A 17,947-nucleotide genomic window follows, 5' to 3' on the forward strand; every position below is an offset into this window, starting at 1 on the left:
AATTCAAACAAACAATTTTAAACAAAGCTGTGTGATCCCGAGTGCTGGGATCACCTTTGTGTGAGCTGTTTCTCTTTTAGACAGAGTCAATCTCCTGTAACCCAGGGTGGCCTTGAACTCACAGAGAAAACTCTGCCTCTGTCTCTTGAGTCCTAGGATTAAAGGTGTGTGTCACCACTCTCTGGCCTCTAATGGCTTAGATCTGCCCTCTGATCTTCAGGCAAGCTTTATTTGTTAAAACACAAACAAAACCACACTACATCTCTGGGACTCATTTTCACTAAAACCAGTAAGGAGGTTGGGGGTATAGCTTGCCTAGCCATGTGAGATCCTGGGTTCCATCCCTGGTACCAAAAGTAAAACAAAATCAGAAAGATCTCTTGGCCACCTTGCGTTCCTTCTCCTTCTTACTCCTCCTTTCCCCAGCAAAGAATCAATAGCTTGTTGTCAATGAGAGGCACATACAGGTGTTTGGATGGGACATGAAGGAAACTCCCTGAACACTTTGAACACTTTTTATTTTATTTTATTCTATTTTTGCCCTGGCAGGTGGAAACAATCGGTGACGCTTACATGGTGGTAGGCGGAGTACCAGTGCCTGTTGAGAGCCATGCTCAGAGAGTCGCTAATTTTGCTTTGGGGATGAGAATTTCTGCAGAAGAAGTGATGAATCCTGTCACTGGAGAGCCCATCCAGGTAGGGAGAAAAGGAGCGCTTCACTTGAGACAAAATATAACACACGAGAGTAAAGCTCTGGTCTGCTCGGGTAGACTTGGGGTATGTGACACCGTTGACATTGCATCCTCTATCAAAAGCCCTTTCTTCTCTTGCTTATGCTCCTAAGCAGGAAAGCTTGGGAGAAGGCTCAGCTTTCCCAGGCTCCGGGGAAGGCTATTTGCTCTGAGATTTTCCTGGGACTCACGGATACTCTTCTTTGTAATAGGACGGTGCCGAGGGCTCCTTGTTTGTAATTCCTGCTTTTTTTTTGTTCAAGCATCACTTCAGGTGACTTGGCTTTACCGAGCAGATATTTCTACTTGGGCAAATGCATGCCTAGCATGTCCTTGATAGCTCAGAGCTCAGCTGAGGTGTGAACTGTTATAGATATGAATGGAGAACTGGAGAATCAACCTTGGAAAACTCGGGGCAGTTTTGGATTGGCAAAAAATTAAATATGTATTTACTTTATAACACAAGGTATTACCTTGTGATTGCAGCACAACGTGCACTTGTCAAACCTTGTGTAGCTAACCACTTCAGTAGGTGTGTTTTCATCTTAGCTAAACCGTGCCTGCAGAGTAAAGCCAAGAAGATTCAAAGTTCTCTTCTCAGTGATGTTCTCTCTGCGCAGATCAGAGTGGGAATCCACACGGGACCAGTCTTAGCAGGTGTTGTGGGAGACAAGATGCCTCGGTACTGTTTGTTTGGTGACACTGTCAACACAGCCTCTAGGATGGAAAGTCACGGGCTTCCCAACAAAGTGCATCTGAGCCCCACAGCCTACAGGTTGGCCATCAGTTTACCCCTGGCTTCATTGTCCTTCCAGCTTCCCCCAAACTATCTGACTGCCCCCCAGCATGGAAAGGACAGGAAAGAGGCTGATGGTTCTTCTCCCGTGCTTTACTGGTTTACAGATAGGACGTGGGGAGGGGCCTCTACTATACCTTGTTTTTTTTCTATAACCCCCAGGCCAAATCCAAACTGTTGCCTGGTTTTGGAAATAGTTTTATTGGACAAGAAAGTAGGATTTGGGGGAAATTACCCACTGCTGAGCTGAATGATAGGGTGACTGTTTTGTTCGTGGTACCCAAAGCAGAGCTAGAATTCAACGGTAAGGTCTCTCTGATGTAAGGCATTTGCTTTTATTTACACATCGTCCATGACTGATGTGTCTGTGAGTGGCAGAGTCAGGCAGTCATGACAGAGACTGTGGCTCACAATGCCTGAAACAGTCACTCTCTGGTCTTTCCCAGAAAAATCTTGTCAGCTTGGTCTAGTAGGGGAAGAAAGAGAATTCATGGTTGTGATTGAAATAGAACACACATGAAAGTGTGCACCAAATGGCACTATTTCTCGAGCGGTTAGGAGAAGCCACACTTAGATTAGGTTCCTTCATACCGGTCAGTTCCTTTGCTGTTAAGCTGCTCCACAAAGAAAAACCAATGCCACTCTTATTTACATAAAACACCTTTAAAAAAAATTCTGGTAAATTTTTTGTTGTTGGTTTTAATTTCCCTGTTTCCTAAAAAGAGAGAGAAAGAAGGCTTGGATTTGGATGGGTGGGGACGGTTTTGTAGGAGATGAAGGAGGGGAAACCTTGATCAGAATATATTGTAGAAAAAAATATTTTCAGTAAAAGTAGAGTAAGGGGGGAAATCTGATAGTGAGGCTTAGAAGCAAAAGAAAGGAAAAAACAGCTAACAGCTTGCTTCAGCTCCGAGAAGGCCAGGAAGAGCTGGGTGATGCGCAGACTCCACTCTGACCATTCCACTACCCCACCAGTAGACCTAGAGCATAGGCTGAGGGAGGTTGGGAAGGGTCTGTATCCAGAAAGGTTTTATGGAGATGCTCGAGCTGAAACCAGAACAAGGATTTAGAAAAAACTAGGGTGCTAGGGAGTAAAGATCAAGCAGTGAGGGAGAAACAAGATGTGTGGGTCCCTTGTAGCTACTCCCAGCCTTTGGCACCCTAATCAGAACACTGGCACTTCCTGCCTCCCTCCTTCCCCATCGAGTCCCTCACCCTGATGTCCTAACAGGCTCTAGAGGATGTCACCTCAGATCCTCCCTCTTCTGCTGTGGGTCTAGGACTGGTCTGTGATCTTTGGTATTTGGCACATTTTGTTTTCTCTATATAGAGCCCTGGAAAACAAAGGGTTTGAAATTGTCAAGAGAGGAGAGATCGAAGTGAAAGGGAAAGGCAAAATGACCACATACTTTCTGATCCAGAATCTGAATGCCACCGAGGACGAGATCATGGGGCGACCTACAGTTCTCACTGATCAGAAAGGTAAGCACATCCACAAGACTTGTCCTCAGTGCCGGGTGTTCCTCACTGAGCTTTGCAGAGGTGTCTAACGTGGCAGCATCCCACCCTCCACGATGCTGCTACCATCCACGTGGCAGCATCCCACCCTCCACGATGCCGCTACCATCCACGTGGCAGCCTTCCACCCTCCACGATGCTGATACTATGCATGTGGTAGCATCCTACCCTCCACAATGCTGATACTATGCATGTGGTAGCATCCCACCCTCCACAATGTTGCTACCATTTAAGCAGTGGACACCTGCAATGATCAGGTCAAAAATCTTTCCCTGGGTGCTCACATCCTGAGGCAAGTTCTCACCTGCATCAGTTTCCATGGTGCTTGTATATCCAAGCAATGAGTTTTCCTACAGATGCTCCTGTGCTAGGAAATTACTCTGAGTGCTTCCTCCGCCTCTTCACCCTAGCAGAGGCTCCTGAGCAGGCTTTCCACACACACTAGAACCTTCCAATTGGAAAGAGGGATAAAAATCATAACTCACTAAGCTTGAAGAATGACAAGACAGTGGGACTTTGGGGGGAAATAACCGGGGCTAAGTTGGACCAAAGAGCCACTGTTTTGCTTGTGGTACCCAAAACAGAAGCTAGAATCTGAGAGATTCCCAGTGCTGCAAAGCAGCCTTGATCCATCCCCTACAGCTGCTCCCTGATTAAGAGGAAAATGCTGGCCTGAGGAAAAAAATTCTATAGCACAGGAAATTTCTATTACCTTTGAAGAAAGCAAGACAAGGAAGTGGGTTCAGTCTGACACTTGCTGATCTCCAGCTGCTCTAGAGCACCCCAAGAGGAACCTCTCAACCCAGGAACCTTTTGTTCACATAGCTAATATGACTCTTGGGGACACATGGAATACAGACCCTCTCTTTAAAAGTGTTGTGGTTCCAACGAAGAGATGGCTGTTCGCAGAACTTTATTTTTATTTATATTTTATTTTTATTTATTTATTATGTATACAATATTTTGTCTGTGCATCTGCCTGCAGGACAGAAGAAGGCACCAGACCCCATTACAGATGGTTGTAAGCCACCATGTGGATGCTGGGAATTGAACTCAGGACCTTTGGAAGAGCAGGCAATGCTCTTAACCTCTGAGCCATCTCTCCAGCCCCCGTTCGCAGAATTTAAGATTGACTTTCATGGCCTTTTGTTATAGTTTCAGTTCAGCTGAACATCCCTGGGAGCTGAGGTTGGTTTAGGCTGCTATCCAGGTGGAGACATTGAGATGGAAGGGTCTAATAAAAAACTACAGGAAACCCTGACTTAAGTCACCAGGACCAATGCTCATAGGTGTTTGGGTCTCCATTTCTAGACTCTGTCACCTTTCCCACAAACAACCTCCCTCCCTCCCTTCCATCATGCCATTCTCATAGTACAGAGGTTATTTTTTGCCATTCCTCTTCATTGTTGGTGTGTTTGAAGTAAGTGAAGTGATGGGAGTTGGGGCGTCATGGTGGAAGGCACAAGGGCAGGGCAGAAGCCTTCCAGGTCTAACTGAAACTCTGCACTGGTCTGTGCTACTCACCTGCAGAGATCCCCAGTGCTTTCCAGAGAGAAACTGGGATTTGTTGACTTAGATATGTAAGCAACTGCTCTTCCAACTCTCTCTGCTGGCAGGTTCTTTTGGCATATTCCTTCCTCTGGGCCCCTTTGTTAGGGAGCACCATGCAGATAAAGAGCACAGCGTTCTGCAGGGTCCTCAAATGGGATCCATCTCTTCACTTTTCACACACTGCCCTCACCATGGCCACTTCCCTCCTAGCCTTCCATAAACGTCTTGGGCTCTAGGTCAAGGCATATTTGCTCTTTGGTTGTCCCTGATCCATGAAGGACAGTGGCAAGTCCTCCAGCAGCAATGAAAAAGCTTGGAGCTCTCAGGAAACATCTGGGAAGGTCCTGCTTCCTAAGAGGCATGATAACCTCAGGGGGCCTGGACATTTTTCCATGGTGGCCATTGTCATCTCCGTACAGTCAGATGGAGTTTCTCAAAGCCAGTGATGGAGGATGGGACAGAGAAACACTGCTGTATGACTAAGACTCTTCCCAAACCCATGCCTTTTTTTCCTCACATGTACCCATGGACACACATGTTGATTTGGAAGGTGGTGGTAAAGAGGGTGGTAGCTGTGTGTGTGCGCGCATGTATGGAGGCCTGAGGTTGGCATCAGATGTCTTAGCCTTTATATATTGAGGCAGGGTCTCTCACCAAATGTGAAGCCAGGTGTTTCAGAGTCCAGATAGCCAGCTTGCTGTGAGGTCCTCTGTCTCCACCTCTCGTGCCTTTGTGCTGGGATTACGAGGAAACTCTCAAACCCATCAACCTTTACAGCTTCTATGAGGCTTCTGGGGATTCGAGTTCTAATCCTCGCACTTAAGCAACTTTCCCCCACTGAGCCATCTTCTAAACCCCAAGTGTTTTCAGTAGCAAACAGACAAAACAAACGAACAAACAAACAAACAAAAACCATTGAGTTTGTGTCCTGCATCTCTGCACTGTGGTCCTAGAACAAAAGTGAACCCAAACCCTTTCAAACACATTGTCTCACCATTCGACTTGCATGGTCCATTTCTGAAAAATGTAATCGCTTTTAAAATTATAATTATCAGATTTCCAAGAAACCTAGTAGTTCAATAAACTCCATAATTAAAAGTGAAAGAAATGAGGGGTATTAAGAATGATAAAATTAGCAAAACAAAAGAAAATCAGTCAGCCCTAAGACTTGAATAGGTAACAATTGCTGGCTGAACATTGCCTTCATGCAGGCCGAGTACTGGGGGAAAGGGAAATGATAAAGTATTAGATGACCTTTAACTAGGGGAACCTATACTCGGCCACGCCACTTGGGCCACATTCTGTAAGAATATGCGAAAAAGTTGTGTGCATTTGAGAGTTCTATGGACCTCGATTTCTTGTCATTTTAGACCCTCCATTTTAAATTCTAGGTATAACTCGTCTACTTGAGCTGCCCCAAGGCAGGCTCTGCCTGTCCAGGTCTTCTTTAATCTGGATCTGAGGGCACATGACTGGAGACAGGTCCAGAAGTGCCAGACTTCTGACTCACCTCCTATTCACTGAAGACTTTATCAAACAGGGCTTGTCACAGTCTGGCCCTGCTGGAACCTGCCTAATCCTCTTCAGATTTTAAAGCAAAACTGACCACGAGGCAGATTTGCGAAGCCCTACCCCAGGCCACAGAAGCCTACTCACAAATTTGGGGAGGGAGAGCAGATTTGACTGATTGCTTTCTAGGATGTTAGAAGGATGTGAGCCTCTGTTCAACACAGGAGCCTTTTTAAACTTAAGTGCGTCCAGAGCAATGATTATCATAGAAAAGAAAATGGACATGACTTAGTAGGAGTAGCGAGAGCCTCTGAGAGACGGCTCCTATAGCCAGAGTTCTCTAACCCACCGCCCCTCCTCTCCTGGCTCACATCCCAGAGGCTGCTGTGTCCCCAGCCTGCCCTCTGGACTCCCACAGGTAGACAAATTGGCTGTTGGAGTTTTCTTTCCACGTGGGACATTGTGTTAACCACTTGATATAGGTCCTCACTCTAATTATTAGTTTCTCCCATTTTACAGATGAGGAAACACGAGACCCAGAGAGTAAATACCATGGCACTCACAGGCAAGCAGGGTCACACTCCCCAGTGCACGGCCCCAGGTCTTAACACCCCATCCCCTGTGGCCTTGCTGTTCAAAACACATAGACAGTCACACGCCAGCAAGGGCACGTGAGTGGTGCAGAGGTAAAGATTTATGATGACATTTTTAGCACGGCAGAGCAGAGCAAAATTACGGAGAGGAGTGGGGTGTAGCTATCGTAACTGGGAAGACCTTATTGTACAGAGCGGGGCCACATTGTGTTTCCAGGAGCCTGGTTCCAATAGTGCCTTTCCCCCCCCCCCCCCCGGCAGGGAAACCAGCTGGAAGCTTTGCCCACTGACACTTCTGTCTTTTTTCAGTGTCTGATGAAGTCACACCTGCTGGGAGCCCTGTGGTAGGGCCAGACTCCACGGATGCAGCCAATGGCCAGCCACCGCCAGATCAGACCAAGACAAGTTTCCCTGCTAGTGGTCCCGTGCCGTCTGTCTTCTGTGTTGTTTTGTGATCAGGAGAAAAAGCAAACCTATGTGGCTCATTTCTTTTCATCAATGGCAGCAAAGAACATTAACTTAGAATAATTTGGAAGTCCAAAATATTTCTGACTGCATCTCTTTCTGCGAGGTTTGGGAAAATGCTTTGTAGTAATGGGTCACGGCCAGCCACAAGCGGGCCGGAGCTGTATCTGTTCTAGATATTGACTTTGCCTGTGGGTCTGTTTCTGTTTGCTTGCTCTCAGCCCCACGGCTTCCCAATCTCTGCCTCTGAATCGGTGTCCTAGGGTCCATCTTCACAGGACACCCTGACTTTGGGCTCCAGCATGCCATTTAACTGAAAGCGGGAGGGGAAAGGAAGAGAAGCTGGAGAAGAGAGGCCCAGACCCTGCAGTTTCTAAACTGTTACCCACTAAGACAGCCCGGCTGGGGAAGGCACCGGGCCAGTGAAAGGAAGCCATTTTACTTTCCGGATGCTCCATACATCACCCTGGAGCCGCCATTTATCCTATTAAACACTGCTAGAGACGATCTTCCCAGTGTTGGGTGTGTTGTTACTTTTCTATTCTTTGTTAAAACACCATGACCAAGGCGACTTATAGAAGGGAGGGTTTATTTGGGGTTTCCAGTACCAGAGATGTACGAGTCCATCACTGGCACATGGGGAAGGAGGGCCATTCTCGTTCAATCCACCACACTTGGGAAGCTTGGCCAGGCTGATAAAAGGCTCACAGGGCTTCTCACACCTCCAGTGTACCTTCATTTGGTCTGGAATCTTCTGCGGGTTGAGGCCCCAGAATCCAGAAGTGGTATGAACTCTTACTGAACCAATTAGCTCAGGGAAGGTCTATGTCCCTGCACACACCTGTATGTACATGCTGTGTTCTCATGGAAGCATCTGGTAGTCTGCCTCATGGCCACCAGCAGACCCAGGCTGTCACCCCGATGAGAGACTTGCTGATGAACCGTGAATGACTTGCTTGCTGGACAGCGTGCCTCTAGGTCGAACCCTTCCCAGAGCAGAAGGTTCCAGGGAACTTTCCGCTACAGCTACAGCTTGGCAGGATCATTTTACCCCATAACCTTGCCTTGTTCGGACCCCTCTTAGCTTCTACCACTTCAGGGCACCTGTCCCAGGCACGGCCTCTCCAGATGGTGGCAGATGGCTGGTCCCCAGACTGAAGACTGACAGACTCATTGGCCTCTAGCCACGGAGGGAGGTGACAGTTTCCTAAATACAAGGTTGAAAACACTCTCCACTGCAAGGGCATGGAACTCAAACCCAGGTTTCTAAGAGCCACAACACCCCTGCTCCCACTGTCCTGCATACCACGGCAGTCCTGAATGGTAGAGGCGAAGTTCTCGGGCATTGAGGAGGAGAGGGCAGTCTGTTGGGGCCCCTGTCTGTCTCTTTCTTCCCCAAAGGCCCTCTCTGTACCTAGCCGATGCCAATTCCTGATACTCCAGTCAGGCTTGGTGTCTTATCTCTCTCCTGGGCTAAGACTTATTTATTCTTCCCATGCTTCTGGCTTTCCTGTCCCTTCTTAGTCTTTTTCTTTCATTTCCAACTTTTCCTTCAGCTCAAGTTGTGTGAGAAAGAAAAGGAGCCACTCGCTGGTTGCCTGGCTGAGGGGTGAGATCATTGTTGTCTGTCCATTCTGCAGAGAGCCCGAGAAAGCAAGCGGAGGAACTTGTCCGCAGAGGACCATCTGGCTGCGACAGACTCGTGCTAATCCGTGGCTTTCGTTTTCTTTATTTGGTTTGTTCCCCGGGAGCACTTCATCTGCAGCTGTACAGTCAGACCTGGCCCCTAGGAAGGCAAGCGTTCATTTGGGGAACACGTGCTTTTTCTCCGCACTCCCGTCCCTCTCGGAGGTGTCAGGAAGCCATTCTTATCCCTGGTGGGTTTCTGTGGCCTCAATGTCAGGGTTGCACTTTCAAATGGAAATCAGGCAATTATTCGTCACACAGAGAACCCTGACAGATGCAGAGGTTTGACACAACTGGCCCTGTCTGCGGGACCAAATCACCTGGTGCTCCCCGAGGGACCATTAAATACACAGAATATGTTCTGAGAGCACAGAAAAATTCAAGAATATTTAACTGTGCCATGAGCATTCATAGATGCGTGGCTGTTTAACCTCCAGACGTGATCATGATACATCAACCAACCGCCTGAGTCATTCTTTAAAGGTGCCATTGAAACGGGAGGGGGGCTGCTCTGAGGCTCTGCACGGTGCAGCCCAAAAGGTTTTGGAGGATTTGGAATCACTGTGTTTCCCCTCGGGGGGGGGGGGGGGGGGGCTCCACTTGATGTGAGGTGGGGGGAATGAGACCAGCTCCAGGTCTGCCTCCAGTGGGGTCTAATAATGACGCCCTCTAGAGATCTAGGTGGAGCTAAGCTATCAACATCTACCCAGGAACTAGTGTTCACATATGGAACAGTACTAGTCTGGCCCAGTCAAGTGCTCTCCCCACTCCCTCCCACACCCCCCAAAGTCCTGAGAACCCAACACAGATCTGGTTATTAGCCACACTGCACAGACAGGAAACCGAGGAGTAAACCTATGAACTGGCCTTCAGACTTAGCCCTACCCAACTCTGGTCTTAGCTCTCTGTCACCGGATGGAGCCTTGTCTGTGTTGGAAGCAAGGTATGTACTCCCAGGTTCAGCAGCTCGGTTCAGATGTGTGCTGTCATGAACCAAACAGGAGAGATCTACATAAAAGTTACAATTTGATTTTTCACGGGAAATGCCCAGCTGTTAAAAGAGATTGAAACATGAGTGAGGTTATGTAAAAAGTGTTCCAAGAGTAGGTTTATATTTTGTCACAGGCTAGAGTGTCCCCAGGCACTGGTCAGAGCTCCTGTTGGGTATGGAGGAAATGCTCAGAGGCTTTGGACTATTTGGCTTCAGCAGGCTCTGGGTCCCCTCCCCCCCCACACACACACACCCGAGCTGTGGCTTTGGATTACAAATAGCCAGGCAGCTTAGAACCGATAAATATAGGGGATGCTGTATCTCTACAGAAAAGATAGATTTTTAAACAATACAGTACTCTTATTTATTCTTTGAGGATTTCATAATACATGTATAGTGCATTTTGATCATATTCACCCCCAGTCCCTCCTGAAAGTAATTTTTAAACCCACCATATGATAAACAAAGCAGGTTTATGTAGGGCTCTTCACTCCCTTTGCAAAGCTACAAACACTATTTGAAGGACCATGACGCCCCATTTTAGAGAAATTATGTTCATCTAAGAAAACTGGACACACCAGGAACAAAGCACATTTGCAAATGGTAACTAGACAGACGCCACACGTAACCGTCCCATCCTGATGTGTTTTCGTCTGTGAAATAGAGGGACCATGGAGGCCATTTAGGGTCATTAGGTGATGGGAAGCTGGGCACTGCTCAGAGAGAAGCGCTTGGGCCTTTTCCCTCCTACTGATCACACCCATCTGAAAGTGCTAGTGTAAGGCGCCAGCATCATTCATTTTAAAATGTTCTTACCGTCTTGTTAGGCCTTAGGGAATGACACACCCACACACTATGCTCACATTTGGGCAGTCACATCGGTGAGACTCTATGGGTGTAGCTTCTGAGATTCCTAGGAGACATGCTTTCAAAGCAAACTCCCTGATCCTCTGGATCTTACAATCTTTCCACCCATCTTCTGCAATGTTCCCTGAGGTGGGGGGTGTTTTGCTGATGCCTCCATTGGGACTTTGCTCCAGAACTCTCATTTATGGATATTTTTGTTTGTTTGTTTGATTTTTCCATGGTCTCCATTTTTTGCAAAGAGAAGTTTCCTTGATAAGGGAACGTGAACAAAGCAATCCCACACTAGGTCCAAATAGGGTATAATAAGGAGCTCTTTATTAAAGGGGAACTCACAGATCACAACAGAAAACAGGAACAGAATCCAACATCCAGATGTGGCTAGCAGGAGAGAGAGAGAGAGAAAGAGAGAGAGAGAGAGAGAGAGAGAGAGAGAGAGAGAGAGAGAGAGAGAGAAAGTGGACCCACAAGTTTTTTAGTACCCAAGGCCATGCCCAATCTAGTCTAGCCTCTCAAGGACCATTGGCTGAAGGAGGTTCCCTATCACTTCCCCCTTTTGTCTAAATAAGAGAGGTCCAAACCCAATACAAAACTATATACAATAAGAACATATATCAAGTATAAAAATGAGAAATACAACCAGCATAAACAATATTAAGGGTTATTCTGAAGTTCTTATTTGGAGTTCTGGCCAGAACGTTGTAAGAAAGTGCACAATTTTAGCTAACCAAATTGGAGCCATCTTGAGCAGCTGGTACCCTAAACCGGTCTTAAAGTAGTGCTATCAACATCATGACGTCCTATCAACCAGGTAGAGCCATTGTTGTGGGGCCCCATCTTCTTCCTGGAAACTTCAAAGATTACTGCAGAATGTAGAAAACTTAAACCTTATTCATATAGACAAATGTTTAATGAAAGATACAATATAGACAAAATAGGCATGAAGAAAGTAAAATTTCTCCTAAATTTTTTCTTCTTTCTGTCCCTGGTGAAAATAGTGCTGAAACCTTATGTTTAAAAATATTAAAATGCTCTTGCTAAGAATCATTGCTGGGAAGCTCTTTTGTCCTCAGATTTTCTTGGTCTTACAACTGTTAGCAGAAAGCAGTGGACAAACAGGTGCTTTCCCGAGCCTTTGCATTAGCAACACTTGTGTTGAGAGCACTAACTGGGAGTTGGGCAGCAAAGAGGCTGGGTTCCGTTAGGTCATGACTCACCACTGTCCCCTTGTTAACGGTGGAAAGCAATGTGTGGCTTTAAAAGCGACACACCTTTCTTCACACTTGTGAAATCTCCTGACTTGGAATCTGTCTTGTCTAGACCTGTCGAACTTCAAAGTCCCCAGACAATTGCCAGTCTACTAGGCTGTGTCCCTGTTGTCAAGTTAGCCAGCTATTATTCTAACCACAACTAGAGTTGGAATTTTAACTGTGTACTTAAGTCTTTTGACCCAGGCAGAGAAAATGTTGAAAGCACCCAGAGAGCATGTGATCGCAAGGCTCAGGGTATCTGCCGCCGGAATTCCTGTCGCTCCGAAGCTGGGGGAAGAGTAAGGAGGCTGTACCACGGGTCAATGTGGGCCCTGACAGAGGTGTCACTGCCTCTCCAGTGAGCCCCATTCATTCCAGACGGACCCACTTTCTCCAGAGAGAATCCTGGCCACACCTGGCAGCTTTATGTCGGCCCTGTTTTGGTCTTTTCTGTTGTGTGGGGAGGCTAAGTTTCCATCCTGGTTGCCTGGCTCCAAGGAAGCCCACATAGCCTTCACTCAGTTGTCATTGGCTGCTGTCAAGCATACAGTCCACTCCCTGAGCCGTTGTGCTGGGTGCTCCATAGCAAAGGAACCACAGCTCTTCCAACTAGGCCTTGACCATCTGTCTCACACTCAGCTGCTGTGTCCCAAGAAACCTGAGACGGTGAACCGATGGGAGAACTTCCCCTGTTACATAAACTAACTCCACACCACATGAAAGCCAAGGGTGTATTGCCAACGAGCACCGACAACACGGACGTTAAGTCATTGTTTAAATGCCCCTCCCTGAGTAGGTGTGTTCTGCACCTCCTCCCAGTGGACATGGCTTTGAGGTCACCTGCTTGTGCTAGTTCCCCCAACTTTCTTAAGCGATTGAGATAGTGTGCCCAACTGCCCTACTGGCTATGAGCTCGGAAACCAGAAACCTTCAAGAAGTGTCTTGAAACTAAGGGGACTGGGAATTTGGCTTAGTTAGCAAGCCAGGACCTGAGTTCAGAATCCCAGTAGAAAAGCCAGGTGCGGTAGTATATGGTGTATCCTCAGTGCTGGGAGTTAGAGATGGGTAGATTCCAGACAGCCAGGAGGGCCCAAAGGTAAACTCTAGGTAAAGAGAGATGCTCTGTCTCAAAAAAAAAAGAGATTGAGGAAAATATCCCAATGTCAACCTCTGACCTTCACATGTGCCTGAGTGGGTGAGTGCACACACAAGTGTACTATGTATGTGTGTGCACACACACATACCACAAATAAACTTGTGTTGTTGGAGGTGTGGATCTTGTGAAGTCTGTCAAAAGTGGGTGTGGGGAGGAGGGAGAAGGGAGAAGGAAATAGAGGTAGTTTGAGAACATGCATATGAACACACCCCCAGCATAACTGAAGCGTGGTTAGGCCTGGGGTCTCAGCTATAATTGCTTAAAGTTTCACAGACTTTGTATGACCACTGTTGAAGCACAGATTCTGCTCCTTGCTCAGCTGTCATTCTGTGTGACCAAAGCAGACAACCACAGGAACAGATGGTAGGGAAGGAGGTGACAGCAAGGTCACTGCGGTCTTTACCCCCAAGTTGCTGGTTCATCTCTCCCTGCAGTCACTCCTGGTACAGGAGCTCCATCTTCCATCATCAGAAAAGGCTTCTGATGGCCTTGGCTGTGTGTGGTTCCTAGAATCACTTTTACTTTGCTTTTCTCAGAAGGATGCATTCTTATGAGAGTCAATAGAGCATAGTCGTAAGGTGTAATAGTTCTAGATCTTCTGAGTCTCCCACTGGGTAGCCTTATTCCTGGCTCTCTCAGTCCTTTCTATTTTATTTTCATACTGGATGTCATACATAGACAAGGCTGTAAGGCTACATGGGTGTGGAGGGCCACCAAGACATTCTCATGGCTGAGTATCTGCTGTAACGACTCAGAGGAGCTGGGGTATAGATTTATTCCATGGTGTGTAGGATGCAAGTCCCAACCAGGGGAGCCAGGGATATAGGCAGAACTTCGGGTAGTCTACCTACAGACTTCCTTATCTTAGTCAGTGTTCTATTGCTGTAAAGAGACACAATGACCACAATAACTCTTACAAAAGAAAGCAGTTAACTGGGAGCTTGCTTACAGCTTCAGAGGTCTAGCCCATTATCATCATGGTGGGGAGCATGGAGACACACAAGCAGACATGGTGCTGGAGAAGGAGCTGAGAACTACATACTGATCCACGGGGGGGGGGGGGAGAGAGAGAGAGAGAGAGAGAGAGAGAGAGAGAGAGAGAGAGAGAGAGAGAATATGAATGATACTGGGCCTGGCATAGAGTTTTGAAACCTCAAAGCCCAACCCCAGTGATATACTTCCTCCAACAAGACCTTCTAATCCTATCAAAGAGTTCTATTCCCTGGTGACTAAGCATTCAGATACATGAGTCTATGCAGGCCATTGTGACTTAAACCACCACACTTATGTTCCTATGTCCATAACCCAACAATGCTGCAACAGTTGAAGTGACCACCATTGTAAAGCCTATACATGCTGTGCAAATCTGAGTTACCTAGTCCATCTTAGTTGGGGTTTCTTTTGCTGTAAAGAGACATCATGACCATGGCAACTCTTATAAAAAAAAACATTTAATGGGGTGGCTTACAGTTAAGAGGTTTAGTCCATTCTTGTCATGGTAGGGCATGGCAGAGTGCAGGAAGACATGGTGTTGGAGCTAAGAATCCTACATCTTGATCAGCAGGCAACAGGAAGTGAACTGAGACACTAGGCATGGCTTGAGCACATGAGACTGCTTATCTCAACAGTGATACATTTCCTCCAACAAGACCACATTTTCTCCATTAAGGCCACACCTCTGAATAGTACCACTCCCTTTGGCGGGCATTTTCTTTCAAACCACCTAACCAAATTCTTCTCCCAGTGCAGCTTGGTCTCTTGAGAGCCGGATTTCCCATAACATCAGTGATATTGGAACTTCATACATTTTCTGTAGTATAACAAATTCTACAAACTGTGAGAGCAAGTGCAATATAAATTAGGATTATATAATTTTATTTGCTTTCAGAAGTGGTCCAGATCACTTCAAAACCACTAATGGTGTAGAGTCTTGATGGAGGAAGGTCATTGGTTAATTAATAAAGAAACTGTTTGGCCCTGGTAGGTTAGAACATAGGTGGGTGGAGTAAACAGAACAGAATGCTGGGAAGAAGAGGAAGTGAGGTAAGACGCCTCAGACAAACGCGATGCCGCTCTTCTCCCGGGGCAGACGCAATGAAGCAAGCCACCAGGTCAGACATGCTGAATCTTTCCTGGTAAGACTGGTGCTACACAGATTATTAGAGATGGGTTGATCGGGATATGAGAATTAGCCAATAAGGGCTAGAGCTAATGGGCCAAGCAGTGTTTAAAAGAATACAGTTTGTGTTTTGTTATTTCGGAGCATAAGCTAGCCAGGCGGCCGGGAGCTGGATGGCAGGAACACAGCCCGCAGCTCCTTCAACAGAATCTATGCCTCCTGGCTCACCAGCATGGAACTCCTAGGAGAAAGCCAGTGGCTCTGGAAGATGAGTTCCTGAGGCAGTTCAGTTGCTATCTGCTGGAAATTGACTGAAAGCAAAGGTGAGTGTTTTTCCTGGTCTCTCCTGGGCTGGGTGTGTTTCCCTAGTCTGCTCTGTAGATAGGCACAGTGGCTCTCAGCATAACTGTGACATGCCCTGGGACAGCTAAGATTACTTCTAAAGCCCTGAGAAAATTTCAGAACAAATTAACCCCACCTTCCACCTACATGTTGACACAATTTAAGCCAAGGCTACATTCTTGACTGAGAAAGAGGGTCAAGGAATCACACCCAGGGCCTCTTGAGACTGTTAAAGTTGCAGGGCTAGAAGATCAGCTTTTTGGTTTCTGATAACATTTGCTGGGTGTTTGAGTGGGAAGCACAAAAACATGTGTCACATGGTCCAAGTAACTTACTAAATGAGACATGTGTGAAAATAAAAATTGTGAGAGAGGCTTTTCAATGAACCAAAGCCATGAGCAAAGCAACAGAAATTTTCAGCTGTTTTGATATGAGCTATACATGTTTATGTAGAACATTTACAAAAGGGAGGAAGAGAGGGAGAAATAACACTAGACTTTCACTATAAAAATTAAAATAATTTCTCTCTAAAAATTTTCCTTCTAATTTAGATCCCCCCTCAATTACTTTTATTCTATTAAAAGTCTCACATGGGCTAAGAAGTTGCCACTCAAGTCCAGGACTTAAATTTGCATCCCTAGAATCCTGTAAATGCTGGGCACATGGGGTAAGTAGATGGGAACCAGAAGATAGAGACAGGAGACTCTCTAGAAGGTTGGAGCCAGCCAGTTTGGCCTACACAGCAATTCACAGGTACTAGCATTCACACCTGCAAAAGAGTGCACACACAGACACACTAACATAGATTCACCCCCACCACAATACACACACACTCTCACACATACACACACACACACCTATACACAGACACGCACACCACCACCAACACTACAAGTCCTAGAGTGAAGATGAATCTTTGGTCATATACAGTAACCTCCCTAAGTCTATGTTGGTAATAGTGGGTGTCACTGAGGAAGCAAAGCAAATGCAGTGTTCACACTTCTGAAGCCATTTCTACATGGACCTCTAGAAGTTAGACCCATTCATAGCGTCAACCATGGGGCCCTCTGCCTCCCACACTGCAGTTCTGAGCATGACTGTTTTCTAAACGTCCTCGACAATTTGGCAGAGTGGGGAGAGTTGTGGAATATTATTTTAAGGTGTGTTACATTTGTTTATGCTGTGGAACATTTGTTTAATGATGCAAAGATATGCTGTATTCTTTTATGTTGCATTTGTTTTAATTCTGTGAAGCTGTGTTACTTTGCCTGTCCAAAACACCTGATTGGTCTAATAAAGAGAGCCAATAGCAATGCTGGGAGAAAGGATAGGTGGGGCTGGCAGGCAGAGAGGAGAAATAGAAGGAGAAAAAGAAAGGTCTAGGAGTGAGAGAAGGAGCCAGAAAAGAAGGGGCCAGCCACCCAGCCACCCAGCCACCCAGCCACCCAGTCACCCAGCCAGACCAGCCAGACAGGGAATAAGAAGGAAAGAAAAGATATACAGAAACAGAGAAAGGTAAAAGCCCAGAGGCAAAAGGAAGATGGGATAATTTAAGAAAAGCTGGCGAGGGGGCTGGAGAGATGGCTCAACGGTTAAGAGCACTAGCTGCTCTTCCAGAGGACCTGGGTTCAATTCCCAGCACCCACATGGCAGTTCACAACTGTCTGTAGCTTTACACCAATGCACATAAAATAAGGTTAAAATAAATTATTAAAAAAAAAAAAAGAAAGAAAGAAAAGCTGGCGAGAAACAAGCCAAGCTAAGGCCAGGCATTCATAAGTAAGAAAATAGCTTTGTGTGTTTATTTGGGAACTGGGTGGTGGGCCCCCCAAAGAACCAAAGAACAAAATAAAACAACAGACAACAGAAAGTCTTCACATGTCCCCTCTCACTCATCCTTTGTTGTACAACAAGTTCACGGCCAGCACCATGGGATGTTTCCATCACAAGCCATAGGTTCTCTGCCCTTGGGCAAGGGGACCATGCAATCAAGGCACAGCTTCTCCCGGTGGCAGTGGGCATGGAAGGGAAGAGCCAGTTTGGGTGTCAAGCTCCAGATCTGTTGATTGGCTTTAGTTTACCCGAGAGGTTTTTCTGAAGGATAACAAAATAGGATTTGGTTTTTAGAAAAAGTGCGATTGAATTGTCTGAAATCAACTGGGCAAATGGCAACTCTAGAGCTGCTGGCTAGAAGACAACAGCATCTAGATGCTGATCACTAGACAGGGACCTGCATAGAAAGAAGATTATCGTCATTCAGGTTCCTGGGTGGCACCAGTTGGGGGTGGGGCCTGCTCTTGCTCCAGCTGACCTTTTGTGATAATGTACATAAATTTCTTGCATAAAAAATTAGGTGAAACTGTGACAATTTAGATA

The 17,947-nt window shown here is 46.4% G+C and overlaps 1 protein-coding gene across 1 annotated transcript in view; it reads left to right on the forward strand.

Moving 5' to 3' along the window:
• The window catches only part of LOC130885256 (guanylate cyclase soluble subunit beta-2-like), a 60,608-nt gene extending 53,455 nt beyond the window's left edge, over positions 1–7,153 (forward strand). The window contains exons 12-15 of the mRNA XM_057786699.1: positions 550–696; positions 1,352–1,506; positions 2,858–3,009; positions 7,008–7,153. Of these exons, the coding sequence (XP_057642682.1) occupies positions 550–696; positions 1,352–1,506; positions 2,858–3,009; positions 7,008–7,153 (600 nt within the window). The remainder of the gene's footprint in view (positions 1–549; positions 697–1,351; positions 1,507–2,857; positions 3,010–7,007) is intronic.
• Positions 7,154–17,947: the final 10,794 nt, after the last annotated feature.

Source organism: Chionomys nivalis, chromosome 12, assembly GCF_950005125.1.
Source record: "Chionomys nivalis chromosome 12, mChiNiv1.1, whole genome shotgun sequence".
In the NCBI taxonomy this organism is placed as follows: domain Eukaryota; kingdom Metazoa; phylum Chordata; class Mammalia; order Rodentia; family Cricetidae; genus Chionomys; species Chionomys nivalis.